Genomic DNA, 17,898 nt, shown 5'->3' with positions numbered 1-17,898 from the left:
AGATTATAAAACATTTCCCAGTAAACTGTTTGTTGTGAGTCTTTATGATTTGATGGTTAGTTTCAATAAAGAACACACAAAGAATGGTTCATGTTGCTGCAGTTTAACTATGTTTGCATACCATTGGTAGTATAAGAATAATCATACAGTGCATTAAACAAGTTTAATTCATTCCTTTCCAGACCTAAAAAGAATGCTATATTTATGATGGATCTAATACTGGATAATTCTGGGGTTCACTTCAGTACTCCACTGGAACAGTTTGAAGCTTCTCTGATAACGCTGTTTGATAAAGGGATCCTTGCCACTCATAATGTACCCCAGCTTGAAAAGGTTAGTTTTAAGAAATTTGATTAATGCAATGCACATGTAGACAGTGCATAATACTTATAACATGCATACTGATGTGATTGTCAGGCTGTACTGTGCAAATGTATATGCTCATCATTCACACTGCCTCAGTGGCATATGGATTATGTGCCTGCTTACACCCACACTGCTTTCCAGAGCACAGAATCCCTCCTGTGATTTTCTGTGATAGGGATTGGCTAAGCCATTCCCATGAGGGGAAGCCTAACCCCTGTCACAGAAGTCATTCAGTCAGTGTTTTACTGTCAGCTGTAGGCTCACACAGTTGAATCTCCAGTAGGTTGCATAGGTGGATTACAGCTTCCAGACTCAGATAAGATCGTTTGAGAACTTCCCTTACTCTTTGTTATTAAATACATTTGATTTCTTTATGTTTTATTAAATGTATATAACTATGTCTATATATAATATTTATGTTTGTTAACTTTTTATTTTAATATTCTTGCAATTCATTACTGTTAACTCCTTATGGAACTCAAACTTACTATTTTGTTGGTTGTATGCTTAATACTGCTTCAGTTTGAAGTTCTGACAGAGAAATATTGATTTTTTTCACTTTTTTCTTAATTTTTATGACATTTACTACCGATTTAACATTGCTATACTCATTTTATCATTAAATAGCGTTCTTACTGCAAATTACTTTATTTGCATTTTATGTGGAGATTTTTGTTTATTTCTGACAGGAGAATATCTAATTAAGTGCTTAAATATACAATTTAAAAGGTTTCCATTTTATATAAGGCCATATATTTGATTTCCGTCACTATTTGGGCAAGTTAATTTTAGTTGATAATGCTGTTTACTACACTGTGCAGATTGTAGAACAAGCATCTGATGTCCTTTTCATTCTTCCTCAACCCATGTGTTTGGATCTGTTAATCGGTTCTGACTCAGCTACATACTACAGACTTTGGATCCAACTGTCAAGCTTCTTCTTTACCCATAATGCCTCAGTCTATCCCCATTACCTCAGATCTCAGTTGCCGCCATTGAGAACAGACAGGTTCCTCTCTTGAGCATTATTAGAGATAATTTTGTGAGTTAATTCAACCTTTTTTCTATTGTTAACACTTAAAAACTTTAGCTTAATTTACGTATCCTCCCTCTAAGTTTTCTCACAGGACGTTAAGTCTTTTTACTATTTTTCGTCTTACTGTTCTTGATAGATTACAAATCTTATTATCATTTCTGGTATTTCTGCTTACCCTTTTCTCATACAGGGTATATCTTTAAATTACTATCATTGGTAATTAAACCCCTTTTTTTCTCCCTTTCCTCTTTTTTCTGTCCAAAAAAAAACTTGTTATATTTTATTTTTGTTACCTTTTTTTAGTTACCTACCATGTCGGATAAACTGACAGGATTTAAAAAATGCACTTCTTGTGGGCATAAAAACTTCAATTTGGATGCCCATAAGGAGTGTGTATATTGGCCTGCAGCCAGTCATTTGGACACTGTATGTACCATATGTTCCACCTTCAATCCAAGAGCTTTGACCGATCTGCAAAACAAGATGATTTTGAAGGGTCTTCTCTTTGCTACATCTCCTTCTGGAATTCAACCCCCCTCCAAAACTCACAAATATACTCTGTTGGAGCATAGAAAACACTCTCCAGTGAAGTTCCCCGGGTCATCATTAGAGCTGCCATCTAGGAGCAGACAAACTTCGGATCCGACACTATCAGATCCAAAGACCCGATCCTCAGATCTGAAGGTTTTGCATCCTATCGTCATTTGAATCAGCCCTGTGGCACCATCTTTGGATCCTAGGTCCTCTGATATGAAGCCCTGTACTTCTTGCAGAAGTCTTACTCTGGAGTATGTAATTAAGCCCATATCATCTACTCTATTTTTTCCATTGCTTTAACCACCTAAGAAACATTCTAGACCACCATTCACTACTTCCTCCAGGTCCTCCAGAAGCTTATTGGACGTGGATGTGGATAGGATGATGCAAAAATTTCCTGGAGCTCAAATCCAGATGGGTGTCTTAACAGCTCCATCCCTTTCAGATCCGTGAGTCTTCCTGCGACATCCAAAACTATTTTATTTCCTTCTCTGATCCATCCAGATGTTTCAGAGTCCCAGGATCCTAAATCCCCAAGATGTCTGGCATCAGATCTGAAGAAGATATCCTCTTTGACTCAGACTATATCCCTGACTAGTTCCACTCTAATACCCTCAGATCAGAACAGGTCCAGGAGCTAAACTATCTGCATTGGGTCCATGGGGACAGGATCAACTCCAGTATTGTCAGATCCATCCCTACCCCTTGGAGCCCTGACCCTGGATATTTCAGGTTCGGTTCCATCCTCAAGACACAAATCTGAGAGTGGTCAAGACCTAACTTTGCTGGGAGCTCCAGCTCTGGCAGGACTGGTCGTAGCTTCTCTGGGTCCATTGGCCTTTGAGATTATGGAAGGGGCTTTTTCACCCTTCAGAGAACCACTTTCTCATTTTTTGGATCCCCCTTCTCATCAGCTCCAACCTCTGAGTCGATCAGACCTACTCCATAAGGATAGCCAGCTCCAATAAGTATCCAATCGGTTCCGGTAGAGGAACTTCCCCTCTCTTTTGACACCTCCCTGAACACCCCACAGAAAAGCTCCATCTGAAGAGATCATGCAAGAGGAGACACATTGACTTCCTTATGGAGTCCCTCATGGAGGATACTGATTTTGATGAAGGAGACGCCTCCGACAGATCACCTCTAGATGACATCTCCTTCAGAGTCATTTTAGAGATCCTCAAACAAAAAGATGTCTGGGGGAATTGGTATTTTTGAAAGCTTTTGTTTCTGGCCCATCTACATCTTGGGTTACCCCCTCCCCCTGACATTTCAAATTATTGATTTGTTTTCCTGCCGGGCTTGGAAGGAGATGGATACTATCAAACCTATCCTGAAGAGACCTGACAAATTCTTATCCCTTCCAAAAGATAGACCCCACTAGAGCAAAGTATGCGGTTAATACTATGGTCATGGTGGCAGCCACCAAGAAAGAGCTAGCAGAGCAGAGCTCTTCTGTCCATCCACCAAACAGGGAGTCTAGGGTGCTGGACTGATACAGAAAGCGAGTTTGACTTGGCACCCTTTGCAGTGAGGACACAATTACCTCAGAGTCCATGTCTGCAGAGGATTTCAAAAGAATGTCCTTGCAGCTGGCCACTCTTTTGTCTGTCTCAAATGCTTCAATGAGTTTGATTTCTCATACAGCTGAAGGCACATCATGAGTGGCTGGTTCAGGCACTGCCCTAAGGAGACATGCCTGGATGTGGCTGTGACTTTACAGAACCTTTTAAGCTGCCCTTCATCAACTCTCCATTCGATGCCATTAGTAAAAGAGAAGCTTACCCGCAGCGAACAAGATGGAAAGACCCTGTCTGCCTTGGGAATTCCATTTTCTACCCCTCAATGGACCTTTTTTAGGAATCAGAGAGGTGGTAAAATAGGTTTCTAAAAATCTCAGGGACCTATCCAAGATCTGCATGGGAACAACTCCTCCAGAGGCAGAGGAGGAAACTGTAATATGAGATGTCACCCTAGAGGAAGAGGAGGCCCACAGAACCAGAGGCTCCAGGATTCCTTTCTGGACAGACCCTTTTTTAGTGCTTTTGAAGTGCTGCCTGACCCAACTTTGTAGGCAGCCTAGTGACAATTATCCCTACACTCAGAAGCCTGGGCAAATATATCAAAAGATAACTGGGTGCTAAAAATCATATCCAGAGGTTATTTCATTCCATTTTCCCACACCCCTCTTCACAAAAGGAAAAAACTTCCCAATGTTACACCCAGTCAGAGCAAGGGAGTAGCACAAGAAATGCAAAAGCTGCTAGAAAAAAGAGTCATCCAACAGGTCCCACCAGATCAAATAGGATTTGGAACTTACACTTCTTTTTAATCCCCCCAAAACAGGACAACTCAGACCAATTTTGTATCTAAGCAATTTGAATCAGTATGTGAAGAGGTCAAAGGTCTGAATGGTCATGGTGCAGTCCATCCTACATTTTCTGCACAATGATGGTTGGATGTGCTTAATAGATCTTCAGGATGTGGACTATTACACCAAAATAGACAGGCGCTCTTGAAGACACTTAACGCTTTTGGCTGGGAGCCAGTCACTGCAAATTCAGAACCCTGCCCTTTGGACTCACAATAGCCCCCAGAGTATTTACCAAATGTATGACAATGGTGGCTGCTCATCTGACACTCTGGATTCTGAGTGTTTCCATATCTGAATGACTGGCTCCTCACCGACCCCACCAAGCATCTTCTCCTACATTCCACGGACTATTTGCTGCAGATTTGCCAGTCACTGGGGATAATAACAAATTATGCCAAATCAAAGGGATAACAACAAATTATGCCAAATCAAGCCTAACACCAATCCAAAGCCTAGAGTTCACTGGTAGACTTCTGGATAGAACAACACAGATAGCTTCACTACTACCTCATCGCATAGCCACCGTCAGGAATCAAGTTCATTTACTTATTTCCCATCCATTTCCTCTAGCAAGATCAGTTCTTCAAGCACTAGGATCTATGGTGGCAACCATTGTACAACTTCCCTTGGCATATTTCTTAATGCATGTCCTTCACTGGACTCTAGCTGTTCAGTGGTCCATTCTATTTCAACCCCTATCCATTCCAGTCAAACTAACTCCAATTTACAAATGACACATTCACTGCTGGATTCAGTCAGATGACACTCATCTAGGCTGACCTTTTGTTTTGCTGTCTCCAATGGCTACAGTGACCACTGACGCTTCCCAACTGGGGGGAGCATTTCCTGGGAAGGACGGTCCAAGGCATGTGGTCCCCCAAGAGACCAATCTGCATATCAATGTACCAGAGATGAGAGCAGTCCTACTCATGTTGCAGGCATTTCAAGATGTTCTTCCTCCAGGAACTATTGTAAGTCAAACCAACAACATGTCTGTGGTCTGGTACATCGACAAACAATGAGGAAGATGATCTTATATCTTGTGCAGATAGGCATGAGACTGCAGGAATGGGTGAGCTCACCAGACTGCTTTCTAGTTGCACATTCTGGGGAAAACCAACATATTAGCAGACAAACTAAGCAGATCCATCTTGATGCCTTATGAGTGGTCTATCAATCTATGGTGGAAAGGATCTTCTGTCATTGGGGCCAACCTTGCTGCGACCTCTTTGCATATCCCCATAACAAGTGCAGCAGGTACTTTGCTCTTATTCCCCCTCATGGGGGGGGGTTACTGAGAGATGCTGTAGTCCATCCTTGGCCCTCTGGTCTTCTTTATGCTTATCCCCCTCTTCCCTTGATTCTCAAATTTCTGCAGAAAGCAAGTTAGCTGAAGAGCTCAGTCATCCTCATTGCCCCCTGCTGGCTGTGACAGGTATGTTTCCCCTTTCTGTGGTTTCACCGTTATTATTATACATTGGATACTAGAGCCATCTCCGGATTTCCTCTCTCATCCATCAGGGATCCAACATCTGAATTTGTAGGCCCTCAAACTAACTGCATGGTTTCTCCACTTCCAGGAATGGTTAGAAAGCCCAGGCTTTCTTCTCCCATACGGACCATTATTTTGGCTTCAATAAAGAGTCTACAAGAGCAAATGGAAAAGATTCTCCCTTTGGGCATTGAATAATGAGCTTGACCCTTTCTCTGCTCCAGTTTCTGCAGTGCTAGAATTTGTCACAATCCTTTTTAAAGAAGGAGCTAGTTTCTCTACCATTAAACTACAATTAGCACGAGTTCTAATTTCCACACAGGAGACAGAAATTATTCCTTGGTTTCAACCAAATTATGCAAAGCATTCCTAAAGGGTATTTTTCTTCTCAGACCTCCAGTAAAGGATCCTTCACCTCCCCGGGATCTAACAGTTGTGCTGCAAGGTCTAACACAGAAACCTTTTGAACCTTCATCTAAAACTGATTTAAAATTCAGTTCATGGAAAACAGTTTTCTTAGTAGCCATTACTTCCACAAAGAGGATATCTGAACTCTAGGCTCTTTCCTCAAAAACCCCTTACATCATTTTCCATAAAGATAGTGTTACCTTACAACAAACCCTTCTTTTTTACCCAAAGTGGCTTCTGAAAGTAACATCAATCAATCTATTAATTTATCAGTTTTCTTTCCAAACAAACAGACAATTATGATTTTATCTTCACAGGACAAAACAAATCAGAAAATCAGATCAACTTTTTCAATCCTTTTCACCAAAAAGACTGGGGTTCCTAATTTCTAAGGTCACTTTAGCAAAATGGATTACAGACTGTATTTCTTGGCTGTATTCTCAAAAAGGCTTGGTCTTACCCAAACCACCCAAGGCTCATTCAGCCAGATCCATGGCTGCTTCTTCTGCTTTTTGGTCTAGACCATCTATTGATGATATTTGTGCAGCAGCCACTTGGTCCAATGCTCATATCTTTGTTGCTCATTACAAATTAGATATCATATCTAGACACAGAGCCGCCTTTGGTTTGACAGTACTAAAAAATATTCTTCTATGAAGGCCACCCAAAATCAATGTAGATGGGGTACTCTGTCCCATGGGTTGAGGAAGAATGCAGATGACAATTTCAGAATTAAAAGTTATGTACTCACCATAACTAGGCATCTGTGTTGTCCATTTTGATTCTTCCTCATCTTCTGTCCCATCCAGCCCCCATCCTTCAGTTTTCTGGAGAGACCCATAAGACTGTGTTTTGGAAACTACAGTTCTGAGTTTGCATATTTCAGCCTTGTTATGATCTCATCAGCACAGTACAAGCAGAGTGTTTGACTAAGCATTAGAAACAGAGGGCTGTTATACCCAGCTGATATCCATTATCATTAGGGTCACTGCACAAATATCCCAAACAACAAACTAAAACAATGAGTGAGAACAAGGTCGAAATATGCATATCCACAGCTAGTGGGGATTGGCTTTATTAGCCTGAAATTGTCCAGTAAAACGACGAAACAAGTCATGGCATTCAGAATCGCCAGTTAGCTGAAACACCTGCTGTTCATAAGGATCATTTGCATATATCCCATGTGCCTCTGATATAAGAGGTTTGGGAGGTCACTCAGTAGAAGTTCTAGCTTTGCTGGAGTTTTCATTTTGTTTTTACTGATTGATTTGTCAGTGACATTCTCACTCATTGTTTTCATTTGTTGTTGGGATATTTTTGCAATAAGCACATAAATGTCAAGAAGATGCTTGCCCTGATCAAGGCTATCAACTGTTTGAGCTATCATTGGTCCTCAGGACTTCTTCAAATGGTTACAGACAATACCACAGTCATGTGGTGCATCAACAGGCAAATGGGAACCAGGTCTTAGCCCCTTTGCAGACTAGCCATTTTAGTTTGGGATAGAGCTTCACAGCAGAATCTCAATCTGCATGCATCCTGCATTCCTTCAGAGCAAAATTGTGTGGCAGACAAGCTGAGCAGGACCAGGGCAGACCCTTGGGAATGGAGATTAGAACAGGGGGTCTTCCAAGGTTTAATCCATTTGTGGGAGTTCCTCAAGCAGACCTGTTTGCCTCCTCTCCAAATAATCAGCTGGAAAGATTATGTTCCTAGACTCCATGCAAGAAGGTCAGAAAGACAGATGCCTTTTCTTTTCTTTGGACAGAATTGTGCCTGTATGCTTTTCCTCCCTTTCCACTAACATCCAAGGTACTTATGAAAATTTAAAAGGAATCTCCCCCTGGATCACTGTGGTGGCTGTCTTCTAGCCCAGGCAACTGTGGTTCTCCCTTCAACTGGAAAAGACCAGGGGCAATTACCACAAGCTTCCTCATAGTCAGATAATCAGTGTTCTCAAGTTCAGAGTTCAGTCACTTCGACTCACAGCCATTCGTGTACATCACCCATCACCACCAGTGAGGTTAGTTCTGCATCTTTTAAGCCTCATTGCATCCTCTATTCTAATGGTTCCTCTAGCCATATCCTACATGAGAGTGCTACAATGGACTTTAGCATTACAATGGTCACAGTCTATCCATCCTTTAAGATTTGAATTACAGAAGTCTGTAGACAACACATTGCTTGGTGGGCAACATCCCCAATGGTAACTGAGGGTCTGCCCTTTCAGACAGACTCACTGATAGCAATAGTAAACCAAAGATGACTCCTTTCTGGGTGTGAGGGCCACTTTGAAGGGAGATTGGTCCAAGGTGCATGGTCATCACCAGATGTCAATCTTCACATCAATGTCTTGGAGCTGAAGGCAGTCCTCATAACAGTGCAGGTATTCCAGGACCTCCTCCCCAAGGGTGTGATTTCCATACAGACAGACAATACAGTGGTGGTTTGTTACATCAATAACCAGAGGGGGACACATTCCTATCCTGTATATTGATAGGCCATGAGAGTTTGGCAGAGGGTGATGTCTTCACACTGCTTTCTATTAACAATGGACATACTGGGTTTGTCCAATGTACTAGCTGACAAATTGAGCAGAACTGTCCTGATGCCTCACAAGTGGTTCCCTCAATCCTCAACACATGTGATATTCAGTCAGTGGGGTCAACCCTGCTGCGACCTTTTTGCATCCTATCTAAACAACAAATGCAGCAGGTATTTTGCCTTGATCCCTCCACAGGGTCAGTAACTAAGAGATGCTCTTGTGCACAATTGGCTCCTAGGTCTCCTATATGCCTTTCTTTCTTTGCCCCAAATGAACAAATCCATACAGAAAGCAAGACAGTGCAAAGCCAGGATGATCCTCATTATTCCCTTTTGGCCCCAACAGACATTATTCCCTACCTATGGCTTCTACTAGTACATCCCTCTGTATGTTGGATCACTATCTAAACCTACTGACTCATCCATCTAGACTGCCTCCTCATGACCAGCAGTTCATTAAATTAACCGCATGGTTCCTCCAATTTTGAGTATAGCCAGAGGTGCCAGGGCCCCCCTTGCAGTAGTCAGTATTCTTTCTGCTTCTCAGAAACAGTCCGCTAGAAAAATTTACCAGAGTTAATTTCTCTATTTGGGCCTTCCCTAAAGGTCTGGACCCTTTTTCAGCATCTCTTCCATCTGTACTAGAATTCTAATCTGAAATCTTTGTTAAGGGTTCCATCCTTGCCACCATCAAGGCACAGATCGCGTCTCTTTCAAAATTTTCATATTGAACATAAAGACACTCCAATAGCTTCACTGAAAATTTCCAAAGCTTTCTTGAAAGGTACCTTTTTACTAAGACCTCCTGTTGATACCTCTCAACCTCTGAGTGCAAGAAATGTGGACAAAGTCTGAAATAATGGGGGGACAAAGGTCCAAAAACATGGACAGATTTAAAATGCTGCTCTTAGAAACTTAGAAAGTTGCTAGAATAAAAGGATTTGTATTAGCATGCATTTTCTGAAGGATATGAAGTCTGACATTCAAATGTATGTCATTATTTAGTAATGTCAGTCTTCAACGATTTTTAGAAAACCACACATTTTATGAGGAACACACAAAAAATATAAGGAAAAAATCTGGACAGTTGAGAGGTATGCTCCCATTAGAGACCCAGCCCCTCCATAGGACATCACCATTATGCTACAGGCTCTTTCTCAGTCTCCATTTGAACCTACAACCACAGCAAATCTAAGATTCCTTACTTGGAAAACACTTTTCCTAGTGGCAGTGAGATACATTTCAGAGTTACAGGCTCTGTCATGTAAGCCTCTGTATCTATTCTTTCACAAGGATAGAGTCCCTCTTAGAACTAATGTGTCCTTTATACCTAAGGTGGCATTTGAAGTAAACCTAAATCAATCCATAACTTGCCAGTCTTTTTCCCTAGAAATTCAAACACAGGAGAATATTTGTTGCATTTGCATTTGCTAGATTTTCACAGGCAACTCAGATTCCATTCATAGAACAAAACAATTCAGAAATCATTCATTTTGTTTTTGAAACTAAAGTTAGGGAACATAATAACAAAGGTTACTTTGTCTAGATGTCTGTCAGATTGTATCTCCTTTGTCTGCTGTAGGAAGAATTTACCCTTACTAGGTAAACCAAAAGATCATTCAACTAGGGCAGTTTCTAACTGATAGCCTTTAATAAGAGTGTAAAACACAAAATCCAAAAGGCTCCAAAACCAAAACAAATCCAGGGCAGAAGGTCATGAGCAGCAACTGTTTATTTGGTATACCACTTAAAACTAAAACGAAAAATTACATATATATTAAGCATTTTTGTCCCTTATCAGAACATCATCAGTAGGGTTGCCACCTTCGTTCACGGCTAAAACCGGAGCCACGCCACGCCCCTCGCGTCACCAGTAACCCCGCCCGCCCCACCCCCTCTCCCGCAAACATACCACCTATTTTGTGATGTCACGACAGCATCACTCAACGGGAACGCCCTCTTTTTTCATTTCCCGCCGCCTCCTTTTGGCTGATTTGCTATGCTTTTCTGTAAAAAAAGCATAGTACATCAGCCGATCAATGGGAACACCCTCTTTTTTCGTTCCCGCTGCCTGCTTTTGGCTGATTTGCTATGCTTTTCTGTAAAAAAAGCATAGTAAATCAGCCGATTTACAAACTCCGATAGTCTGTTTCCTTTTTGAAACAGAATACCGGAGTTTGTACAGTGTTTTCCGGACTACCGGAGAATCGGTTTGATTTCCTGATAGTCCGGAAAAAAAACGGAGGGGTGGCAAGCCTAATCATCAGAATATAAAAACAGTTAAGTTACAAAACTTTTATACACACATCCATGAGCAATGGCAACACTTCCTTTGAAGTTTCAAGAGGGAGTGTCTCCCACCATTCCTAGGCAAAGTAGTATAACAATGCCATCTAGTGTTCGGAAGATTTATGTGCACTTCAACTTGACAGTGTGTGATCTTGGAAGCCAGCTAGAAAACTGCAAACTCTTTGCATCAAACAGATTATATTTTTATACACACACACACACACACACACACACATATATATATATATATATATATATATATATATATATATATATATATATATATATATATTAGTTTCTGTTAAAGATCTTAAATAAAAAAAAAAATAAGAATTACATTAAAATGAGAAATGTGTAACCCTTTAACCATGTAAAACACATAATCACTCAAAAAAAAACTAGTACCAAGCTTTTAATGGAGGACTATCCATTGATGACATTTGTGCTGCGGCTACTTGGTCTTTGTGTCTCAGTATAAGTTGGATGTTCAATCCAGGTCACATTCCTCCTTTGGTTCCACCATACTCAGGAATGTCCTTCCTTGATACCACCCAGATTGACAGCGTGGGATTCTGCCCCATATGTTTGAAACTGATGAAAATAGACAACATTGGATATAAAAGTTATGTATTTACCATAATATTAGATCCCAGTTGTCTCATTTTCATCCAGTTCAAACTCCCTTCCTCCTTCTCCTTTCCAGATTGTCACATTTGACTTTGAGATGATCAAGTATATCTTTTATTCCCTGTTTGTGCAGTCATGTGCAACTGTACTCACTCAGCATCAACAGGTTGAAACTATCAGATTTAGGTGTTCCTTCTATATGATGGTTCAGATATCAAACAAAGTAGGGGGGGGGGGGCAAGCTGAGCAACTAGGGTGGAGTCCAGGAAATTATGACTAGGGGAGGAGTCAGAGCTCTGGATCTGAAGAAGCTTAAAAGTCAGTGCTTTGGTTGGATCCTGTTGGATCTGACAAAACATATGTTTGAACCAGATGAAAATGAGACAACATGGATCTAATGTTATGGTAAGTACATAACAAATAGTATCCAAACTTGTTATATTCTTGCTTGATTTGGTTATTTGCTTTGGTGTTTTGGGACTGTGAATTGGTTTGTTTCAGGCAATTGTTGCTTGTGGTCCTTTTTGCTTCTTCCTACTTGGCACTAAAAACCTGTCTTACTGACTTTCTTTGGCAGGGGTTAGGCATCCCTGAAGTGAAGGGTATACCCAAACTCCTATCACAAAACATCAGAGGAGGGGATTCTGAGCTGTGGAAAGCTACCAATGTGGGTCCATGTAGGCACATTCCCCGTATACCACTGAGACAGTGTGAAATTTGAACATCTACTGTTACAGACGAGAATAAGTCATGCATCTGTATTCTAGTTATTATTTATTATTTCATAGTTTTGTCACTTCATAGATAAATACTAGGCTATCAGTTTGCAGACTATTAAAAGTGTAGCTAATAACCAGAGGCCAGAATCAAACCTTATACCTTGTATCTGTTAGGTAAAGCCTTTAGCCATTATTCCAACTCCTCCCCCTTTACTTTTTTTATTTGCATTTGTTTATTGGTTAGTCTGACTGGGCATAGCTCCATTTTAGCAGACCAGAGAGAGAAAAGCTTTGCAGAAATATAAATTACAGATTAATCTGGCAGTCATAAGATTCTTTGATAAATACATTATGCTTAAAATGTCAAATAATGAAGGAACTACATAAAGTTGATAGTTGTTAAATTCATTAGAATTTAAACCACCTCTGCAGCTTAGAGGGATAAAGCCCTGGCTATGTCACAGCCAGCCTGATTTTGCATGGTGGCTAGGATTTCTGTAGGAGCTGGTAGAGAAGTTGGGAGTTTGTGGCCATTGCCAGCTCATCCATCCTGAAAGGATGGAGGCAGCTGTAGCGACTGACATGGGCAACATCCAACAGGAGATGGGCCGATGAGTTCCCATATGAAGGAACAATGGATAATGCAGGATGCAGCTGAAGCGGATATGTCACAGAAAAATATCCTGGAATGTTGTGCAGCATTCCTGTAGGAAACAGAGAGCAAGAACGTGCCCTCAGTTTAGAAAAAATGGTCCAAGGGAACAGTTGCTTGATTTAATAGAGATGAACAGACATATTAACATCGATGAAAGAAATAGATTACAGATAGTTAATAAGACCCAAAATGTTAGAAGTCTGATAAAACAGTAATCAAGACTATTAACAGAAATTTATGTGATATAACAGAAGCAAACAGGATATATTACTGTGCAGCTAAATTAATAACAAAGTCTTACCACAAAAATCCAGAGCAATAAGGGAAATGAAGGGAATAAATAAAATGCCAGCGTGGAAGCATCAAATAGAGAAAATTATAAAGCAATTAAGACAAGAAGTGTCACTGTTAGAAGAGTATAGAAGAGGGAACAGATTAACACAAATACTCAGAAAGGTAGATGTGGTGAAAGCAATGCACAGTATCAGAAAATACCAGGATCTATCATACACTATTGCAAATAATAAACAAAAGATAACACAAGCAGAAAATCTTAGAATATCAGTAGATAAATAGAAAAGTACAAAATATGCAAAGAATTGTTGAACCCAAAAAAAAAAAGTTTTATTGAGAACTGGGAAACAAAGCAAAAGAAATGGAAACACCGCCCAAAAAAGAAGAAACAGACACATTTTTGGAGAAATATTTATGAAGACCCTGTGGAACATAAAGATGCTAAATAGATAGAAAAATAAATACAAATAAACAGTTAAGAAATCCAAATGCACAGGATATGAAATGGGATGAAGTAACAGCCAGATAAATTGAAACAAAATTAAGAAAAGCTCCTAAATGGAAAACCCCAGGTCCAGATGCTTCCGGCTAAAAGTTTTAATGTCTTTGCACAAAGATTTAGCTCAGAGTAAGAACTACATATATGCATATCCCAAACAGACACCAACCTGGTTAACAACAGGAAAAACAATACTCTTCCTTAACAATGAACCTATAAGACATCTTAAAAACTATAGGCCAGTACCTTACCTTCCAGTGATGTACAAACTATATTCTAGAATTGATGCTGACAGAGTTTATAGTCATTTAGAAGAAAACTCAATCATGACAATAAAACAAAAGAAAATCATATGGAACAAAGGATAATTTGTTGCTAAATAAAGCCATAATGAAGAATTGTAAAAAGGGAAAGAATCTAAGTATGGCATGGATAGATAACAAATAAAACAATCATTTGACAGCATCCCACATTCATGGATAAAGAAGTGCGTAAAAATGTGTAAAATACATCCTACATCGATCAATTACATTACAGTGACCATGAAACAGTAGCAAACCACTTTGCAATTTAGCTACGACAAAGGGCAAATTATTATCCCAGGAATAAAAATTTAAAGTGGATATTCCCTGGTGGGTCTTTGTCACTGCTTTTGTTTTGTCTTGTCCTTAACCCATTTATTTAACAGATTAGGTCTTTGTTATTGTTTGACTTCCGGAAAACAAACTTGCTTTAACATTACGCATATACTTTTTGTGGATGATTAAAAACTGTATAGTTCATCAGATGAGGATTTGAAAGCACAACTGAAGTGGTTAAACTTTCTCAGATGATATAAGAATGCCATTTGATCTTGATAAGTATGCAAAAGCAGCATTTAAAGCAGGAAAGTTGCAGTACCAAGAAAATATCAATCTAGGACAGTAAGGTTATACAAAAGAACTTGAGCAGGAAGGAGTTTATACATATTTGGGAACTGATGAAGGATTGGTAATAAAACATGAACATGAACTTACAGTTTTGGTGTGATTGTCTGGCCCCAAAAGGTATTGGATAAGGTGGTCAAAAAAACAAGAAAAATGCTCCATGTTTATCAAATGATTTATAACAATCAGTGTATATCAAGATTTTCTATTCCACACTCTGAAGGAGATATGGGCTTACTGGAAATTGATTACATGTATAGATCTGCACTCATAGGACTGCATACATATCTGCTGACATCATCAAATCCAAACATAGTGGTAAACATGAGAAAATGGAGTCTAAGATGGCCTCTTTCCTTAGTTTAGCAGAAGTATTTGGGTGGCAGGCAGGAATGGAAATCAAACCAGAAACAGACAAAAATAAGACAGCAACTGAATGTGCCAAAAAAAGGAATATAAGGAGAAGGCTCAGATGAGAAGGAAATAAATGTAGTAAGGCCATAAATATAATGGCAATATAGCGATCTCCAGGAACAACATCATGTTGATTAGGATTTGAAGTGGGAATGGTTAAGGATAGGTAAGATGAAATCAGAGGATGAAAGGTTAATAATGGCAGCCCAGGATAGTGGACTGTGTACATGTTGGTTTACAAAGTCTATTGAATAGGTCAGCAAGAGAGATAAATATAGGTTCTGTAAAAAAGAATTGGAAACAGTCTCACACCATGTTGCAGGGTGTTATACACTCATGGCAGAGGGCATGTATACTGAAAGCCACAAGATTGTTGCACTGGGATTATGCAAACACTACAATATAGAAGTAGCCGAGAAGCATTGGAAACATGAACCACAAGGCAATGCAGAGAATGATGAAGTGTACATCACATCAGAAGCATAGTTGGTTCAACATATACCCAGGGCCAGTGTTATGAACCAGTGCTCCACCGGCACCCCCCACCACCACACTCCTCCATTAAAGAGAAAAAAAATGGATGTTCCTTCTACTGCCACACCAACTAGGAGGCCAGATACACTTCACAGCCCCCTCATGCCCCAACCTTTCAGGTCCTGTTCCTGTGCCCTGCCTCCAGCCCTCCTTCAACATATTTAATTAAAAAAATATTTTCTTGTTTTAAACTGTAGCAAGTGCAAATGTAGCAAACAGTTACTATAATGTGTACCCTGCCTACAAAGAGTGAAACAGCACTTATGCTTTAGTTAAAAAAATGTCCTTTTTAATCTATAGGAAACTGTTTGCTACAGTAGCAACCAGTTGTTACAGTTTATATCCTGCCTGCATGGAGCACTATGATTCTCACATTTTAGTTAAAAAAAATCTTTTTTTTAAACTGTAGCTAACTGCTTGCTACAGTTTATACCCTGCTTGCATGGATCAGGTTTTAGTTAAAACAATAAAAAGGAATCTTTCTTTTTACTTAGAAACTGTACCAAAATGCATACTACAATCTAGGAAGCAATTTGCTACAGTTTAGACCACAGACAGAGTGCTACAGTGCTCACATTTGACCGCAAATGGCAACAGCACCTTTTAAAAGCTGGTATGTATTAAAGAGCAGTTATCGGCTGATCACGTCCCTCAGCACTTTTCACCTGGAGCAGTTGCTCCTCTCACTCTACCCTAGCTACTCTACTGCTTCACATGAGATCACCCTTTACCAACAATTCAAAAAACAGATGCAAGAAAACCAGATATAGTAGTCCATGAAAAAAAAAAAAAAAAAAAAAGTATCACTGATCAGTGAAATTGCTACACCTAGCAATTACAGTATCTCAAAAACAGAGACACACAAAGTCATTTTTGTCAGGATTTGCAGACAGAAACGAAAGCATTGTGGAAGAAAGATACTCAGAAAGTTCCAAAAGTAGTAGGAGCAAACGGTCTAATAAAAAAGAATCTATAATGATATTTGGATATGCTGCCAATACATGTAACCCCATATGAATTGCAGGATTCAGTTCTTGGCACATTGTGGGTGTTGTGAAGACCACTTTTGACTAACATCAAAGATTGAAACAATACTAATTTCATGAACTTTTATTATATCCTGACTTAGGAATGGTGTCCATTACTGTCATGGTATTAGAAACCCAGAAGATTTATAGAAATTAAGCCAAGAGAACTATGTGTTCACCCACAGACTTGAGTATAGTGAGCCTGTGCTGCCATGTGGAAGTCATGCAGTATGCCAAGGGGAATTCATTACATGAAGGCATGTTTTCCTCTCAGAGGGCAGAATATAGCAAAATTCAGAAGACTCTACAGGAGAGGGAAGTGCTGCAGTGGGGCAGAGGATTGGCCTTCCCACAGAATCAGAAAGCACTTCTGTTTCCTAATACACAACCCTCTCAGCAGAATGAATAAGTTGACTGGTGATTCCATTGCAGGAACAAATGGACCACAGGGTTGTTGTCCCGCCAGGAGATCCCCAGCTACTACTGCTGTGGAATGGGCTGATTGGGTGTCATAAAGGAGCCATTGGGCTTAGTCGAAGGGGGTGAGAAATAAAAACAAAAAAGATTCATAAATATTGACAAAAATAAAAAAAATGTCCAAAAGATGAATTATAATGTGAAATGAAAATCTTTTATTAAACAATATATTGTATGAGAGCAGCTCTTCAATAATCTTCACTTAAGCAGAAAAAAACACATGTGAACAATAAGTCATTAGTTACTTCTCCAACAAGGTTACATTCTTGTAGAGTTTCTTGATGAGTTGACAAAAGAGTGTGATTAAACCTTTGCTGATGAGAAAAAAGTAATTAATTTATCACCATATGTAAATCCATATTCCCCATTTAGTATCCCCTCCATGATCTGAATGATTTGTTCAATGAAAGATCTGCAGCAACTTTAGTGAAGGGGAAACTTTGGAAAACTCCTGCACTTCATTATATGCATCATTGCTGATAAATATAATTCTGAATGTGATATCAGCATTGAGGTGTGCAGATTTTTCTTAACAGCTAGACATTCAACTGAATACAAAGAAGTAACTGTATGAAGCAATGACTCTTAAGGGTAACTTGACTGTAAATATGAAAACTTCAGGATTTGGTTCTTTTCTGCTGTTGTAAGTGAATAGCCAATCTGCCACTTCTCAGGCCTC

General features: G+C 39.6%; 1 protein-coding gene across 1 annotated transcript in view; it reads left to right on the top strand.

The window, feature by feature from the left end:
* The window catches only part of DNAH1 (dynein axonemal heavy chain 1), a 5,225,710-nt gene that overhangs the window by 879,282 nt on the left and 4,328,530 nt on the right, over positions 1–17,898 (top strand). Inside the window, exon 12 of the mRNA XM_044076389.1 lies at positions 183–333. Coding sequence (XP_043932324.1) covers positions 183–333 — 151 coding nt within the window. The remainder of the gene's footprint in view (positions 1–182; positions 334–17,898) is intronic.

The sequence above is a fragment of the Protopterus annectens genome, chromosome 7.part0 (assembly GCF_019279795.1).
Source record: "Protopterus annectens isolate FY-2018-M chromosome 7.part0, PAN1.0, whole genome shotgun sequence".
Classification (NCBI taxonomy): Eukaryota; Metazoa; Chordata; order Ceratodontiformes; family Protopteridae; genus Protopterus; species Protopterus annectens.
This window is presented reverse-complemented; position numbering and strand designations above follow the sequence as displayed.